This window comes from Rattus rattus, chromosome 4 (genome assembly GCF_011064425.1).
Source record: "Rattus rattus isolate New Zealand chromosome 4, Rrattus_CSIRO_v1, whole genome shotgun sequence".
Lineage (NCBI taxonomy): Eukaryota > Metazoa > Chordata > Mammalia > Rodentia > Muridae > Rattus > Rattus rattus.
Window position 1 is genome coordinate 4,044,060 of NC_046157.1, and position 5,318 is coordinate 4,049,377.

The 5,318-nt window shown below is 55.2% G+C and overlaps 1 protein-coding gene across 1 annotated transcript; it reads left to right on the forward strand.

Moving 5' to 3' along the window:
- Positions 1–905: 905 nt before the first annotated feature.
- On the forward strand, positions 906–3,068 carry Cldn5 (claudin 5). Its single transcript, XM_032899926.1, has one exon. The coding sequence runs from the start codon at positions 1,796–1,798 to the stop codon at positions 2,450–2,452; it is 657 nt and encodes a 218-aa protein (XP_032755817.1). The 5' UTR covers positions 906–1,795; the 3' UTR covers positions 2,453–3,068.
- Positions 3,069–5,318: the final 2,250 nt, after the last annotated feature.

The following is a 5,318-nucleotide window of genomic DNA, read 5'->3' on the forward strand; positions in this document are numbered from 1 at the left end:
TCCTGTTCTTTGTCAGTGGGCAATGAGAGCCGTAGAGGATCACAGGCAAGGGCCTGCAGGAGTAGCCTTGTTAGGTGATCTGAAGAGGCTTCGGAAGTTGCTCCAGGAAGACACCATGGAGCTCGAAGGGAGGGGTCTGGCAAAACAAATTTCTCTGGACCGGAGCAGGGGGAGCAGGACTGAGAGGTTGGGCCTTGAGTTTTACACCCACTGAGAGAGGAGAAGGGTCTGCAGAAAAGCAGAGGTCTCCAGAAGGTGGAAGGCAGCAGACAATATATGATGGCTGGAAGGAGGTACCAGGGAGAGTTGGGTGAGGACAAGGAAGGGTGTGTTTGTGAGGCTCTCCCTATGCCAAGGCAAGGTATCTTATTCTAAACCCGGTTCCTTGTAGGGTGGAACAGGCAATGGCCTGGCCCCATTGACCTCTAGCTCAGAGCCATCTTCGGGAGGAAGCAGGGAGAAATTTACTAAAATCTCCACATCTGTGGCTGGCCTCACCAATGTCATCCTTTCTCCAAAGATGCTCAGAGTTCTTTAGAGCAGAGGAAATCAACAAAACAAAACCCCAACCAGAACAACAACAGAATGAGGACAACAAAGCCCAGCTGGAGTCCAGGCTTAGCATGAAACAAAGGGAGCAGGGAGGAGAACACTGGAAAGAGGCTGGCGCTCTAGTTTGGTTGTGGGCTGTGGGGCCTGGTGCCCCCACCTGAGCCTCAGGGACCCAGAGCGCCTAACCCAGTGGACCTTTCAAAAAATGGCTGGACCATTGTGCAGAAGAATGCCCGGAAATCCCGCAGCTCCCTCCTCCACCGAGGATGGGGGCTTTTCCTCCTGGTCAGGAAACTCCAAGTTGGCTTCCGGAGGGTGGCCTGGGGGCTGGGGTGGCAAAGCACCACAACTATTTGTAGGATGGCGAGGTACAGCCTCTCTAGGTTCCTTCGCGTCTTTGCTGGGATCACAGCCTATGTGCTGGAGAAGACTGGGATCTTTCTAAGTGGTGCTGCCTGACAAGATGGACCTCAGAGGATGGGGTTGAACAGCAGCGCCACAGAGAGCAGACCCTTGCACTGCCCACTTTGTATCAGGCCAGCGGTTCGGAGGAGTGAGACCTGTAGGCAGTGGTTGGGCAGGATCATGAATGAGGTTATAATTAAGGGCATACCCAACCCAAGGACATACCCAACCCAAGCTTGCCTAGCATCTCTGCTTGGTGTGCCAAGGGACAAACCGGTAGAGGTTTGTTTCACCTGTCTGTGCACAGGGGCTCAGAGAACCTCATGCCAACTGTTGCAAAGAAATGTTGGAATCACCTGGAATGTAGCGGGTATAGCTGGTGGGTGTAGGTAAGAGGTCATGCTGCTAACATGGTAAGACTGGGTCGCCTGTGAACCCTCCAAGATCACCCCCAACTAGGACAGAAGCTGGTAGGGTCTCAGACTGCGGGGGAGCGGTTCAGGGAGCAAGACTAGTCCTGCGAGCTGTGGTTTCAGTGACTGTAGCTGTTAGGGGGTCCGCGATTGGCTGTGGGCCGAAGGTCTACTCATGGATTGGCTGGTCTAGCTCAGGGGCTGCCCCTGGGGGCAGAGTCCGCCCCCCCCCCTGAGACTTCAAATAAGACATCCCCAACCGACCACTGCAAAACCGAGTTGGTGTGGTTGAAACCTCTCTTCTGTTCCACTGCAAGAGGCTCCGGAGCAGAGGCACCAGAATCAGCCCCCAACCCACAGCCCACGCAGCGCAGAGCGCACCCGGAGGCCCCAAGGGCCATCGGGTGAGCATTCGGTCTTTAGCCATGGGGTCTGCAGCATTGGAAATTCTGGGTCTGGTGCTGTGTCTGGTAGGCTGGGTGGGCTTGATCCTGGCGTGTGGGCTGCCCATGTGGCAGGTGACTGCCTTCCTGGACCACAATATCGTGACGGCGCAGACGACTTGGAAGGGGCTGTGGATGTCGTGCGTGGTGCAGAGCACCGGGCACATGCAATGCAAAGTGTATGAGTCTGTGCTGGCGCTGAGCGCGGAGGTGCAGGCAGCTCGGGCACTCACCGTGGGCGCTGTGCTGCTGGCGCTTGTGGCACTCTTTGTTACCTTGACCGGCGCTCAGTGCACCACCTGCGTGGCCCCGGGCCCAGTTAAGGCACGGGTGGCACTCACGGGAGGAGCGCTTTATGCCCTGTGTGGGCTTCTGGCACTGGTGCCACTGTGCTGGTTCGCCAACATCGTAGTCCGGGAGTTCTATGATCCAACCGTGCCGGTGTCTCAGAAGTACGAGCTGGGCGCGGCGCTGTACATCGGCTGGGCGGCCTCCGCACTGCTCATGTGTGGCGGCGGCCTCGTGTGCTGTGGCGCCTGGGTTTGCACCGGGCGTCCAGAGTTCAGTTTTCCAGTCAAGTACTCAGCACCAAGGCGACCCACGGCCAACGGCGATTACGACAAGAAGAACTACGTCTAAGGGCGGGAGGCACGGCGGGGCTCTTCCCGCAGCTAAGCCCGCGTTCGGAAAGACCGATGTGGGAAGCCGCGTGTGGATGACGACCACCGCTGAATTGCGCAGCGCAGACTCCGAGGCAAGTCAGGTTGGGTTCGGGCCAGACTTGCGCGCTCTCACAGAGAGGGGTCGTTGATCAACGCTAGCCAGGCCCTGCTCAGAACAGACTACAGGCTCTTGTGAGGACTTGACCGACCTTTTCTTCTATGCGCAGTTGGCCACGACATGGTGGAACTCTAAGATTTCATCGGTGAAGTAGCCACCAAACTGCCGCTAACAGTTCCTACTGAGTCCTGGGGAGTGCTGGATGCTGCCTGCACTCCGGTGGTACCTGCTAACCTGAAAGGGCAGCTGGGGAAACCCTGGGGCTGCCAGAGGAATGCGTTAAAAAGGGCATTTTTCTTGTTAGTGGAGAGGAACCTACTGAACCAAAGGACTTGCCCTCACTCCAGCAGTCCCCCAAGGTGAGGGGGCCTGTAGGTACCAGAGCCTTAGAAGGGTTGCCTTCCTCCTCGAAGCTTGGGGTTTGGGGGGTGGGCCGCGGAAGACTTTGCTTAGTAAATGGTTTGAACACTTTCAACTGTGTCCTGTCCTCTGTCCAGCCACTCCTAGTGCCCAACACCCCATTCATCCAATCACTCACCAACCCCTACCCAAAGGCTCCCCGCAGGGATCTCTCCAGTTTTCTACTGGGAGATGCAGTTACATTGCAGGAAGCCAAGAAAGTGGACCGAAGACTCGTGGCCAGGTACCGGGAGTCAGGCTGGGATCCAGGAGGGGCAGTAGACCCTAGGAGAGGATCCAGCTGGAACCTCATATCGTGGGAATGGGGACTTGGGTGGTGGGAAGTGCTGAGAACCGGTAGCTTGCTGACTTCTCCCAGGAAGACACCAAACACTTTTCCTCTCAGTGCTTGCTCAGTTCCAAGAATCGAGTGGCCACTCACAAGTGCACACAGCCTGACGAGGCACTTCCCTCATGTGTGGGAGCCACAGTGCAAGAAGGATGTGTACGGTTTTCAGCTGACTGCAGTACCAACGGTTGCTATGGGAGAGGCGCTTGCCAGGGTAGCTGGGCCTGACTCCAGCCCTTTGTCCTAGCTCCGCTGGCCAGTGTGGCTTTAAACAGGGTCTAGGGTTTATGTCCTCCCTGCTGGTAGCGCGCCTATGTTGACAACTACAGAGAATCTTGGGTGTTACGATCCTGGGGGAAAAGAAGGTCCAGGACTTGGGAAAAGATCCCAGGAGGAAAAAGCAAGAGAAGCCAATAACCAAAGAAAGCTTATTGTTTCTATTTGGGCAATGCTACCTTTTGATAAAAGGCCAGAAGCAGGAATGCATAGTGGATGGGGGAAGGAGCTACACGAGGTGTACAAAGCCCAGCCAGCATGAAGGCTTGGCGTTTGCAACCAACCCGGACCTCAAGAAGTCTGTAGGGCCACATCCAGTACCAAGTCTTTCAGGCCTGGCTGGGTGCCTTAGGGTGGGGTTAAAACCTAAGGTTTTAAAAGCGGTAGAGCGCTTGCCTAGCAAGCACAAGGCCCTGGGTTGGGTCCCCAGCTCCGGGGGTGGGGGGGAAGAAAACCTAAGGATGTGAGCCTAAGAGAGACTCAGGACAGATTCTGGAACTGGGGACAGAGAAGGCAAGGGTGGAACTTACAGGGAAGGTGACTTTCCAGTGGCTGCTCAGGAGGGATCAAGGGCAGCCCCAAGCTTGGGAACATGTGATCCTAGATCTGGCCGTGTGCCCTGGCAGGCCATTGTGTGGTTCCCTTATGTAGGCACACTTGGCTGGTGGTCTACACTTCCCACCAAGGTCTTTACCCAGTATAGAGTATAGGAAGGCAGCTGCTTGCTCCAAATGGCCAGGGTGGCTATATGAAGGCTGGTGGCACTACAGGTGGTCCAGGGAGGAGAGTCAGTCCCTACCCAGCTCCCACCTATCATACTTCCCAATTTCCTGAAGGGCGGCCTGGGCTTCTCGCCACTAACTTAAACTATTAAGTACTTGGAATACAAGTATTCCAGTACTTGGAACAGGAAGATGGCTTAGGCTACACAGTGAGATCCTGTCTCAAAAAAATGAAACACTCTATAACAAAACAAAACAAAACAAAACAAAACAGGGGCAAACAAAAAAGAGAAATTTCTACCACGTCTGCTTTTCTAGTACCTATGTCCCCAGGCAGTAGACAGTAATCAGCCCCTCTCTACTGTTCATCCTCTCTAAACTTACTTGCTCCAGGGACAGTGAAAGTTGGCTCCACCATCCTACGACACCCTTGCTTCACTGAAGGTGTGGAGAGGCCAGAGTTCCACTACAGTTGAAGTACTGAGTGGGGTGTAATGTTAGCCAAGCTGGGGACACTGCTTCTGCTCACTCTACGTGGCAGTTGGCTCTCCTTGGTCTGAGGCCTTCCCCCCGATACATTCTCATTTGCAAAGCACTGTGACCTCTGCGTCTTCGGGGACAAGGCATCTGAAGGGGCCCTTCACGGCAAGTTGAGGGCCATGGTGGAAGGAGGGCCAAAGCGGAGACTCTGCTATAGTCGGGCAGGCGGAGGCAGGTCCTTCCTGGCATTGCTGGGCAGTGGCCATCACAGGTGCTGCTTGTGAAGATACTTGGTACTGAAGGGCCCAGCCTCTGCCCATTGCCATCAGGAGGGCAGGAGAGCAGGTAGGGAGGCCTTGTCTTAGGGTTGTAGAGAGGAGTCCCCATGCCTCCTATGTAGCACAGAGGACTATGAGACACAGGAACAAGGTTTCCCTGGATCCCAAGAAAGCTCAGAGTACTTCTAAGTACCAATCTAAGATTACAGACACAGAAGGAA

Excerpts from the sequence above, each read along its gene's own strand:
- Cldn5 (XM_032899926.1), top strand. The coding sequence starts at position 1,796 with ATGGGGTCTGCAGCATTGGAAATTCTGGGTCTGGTGCTGTGTCTGGTA.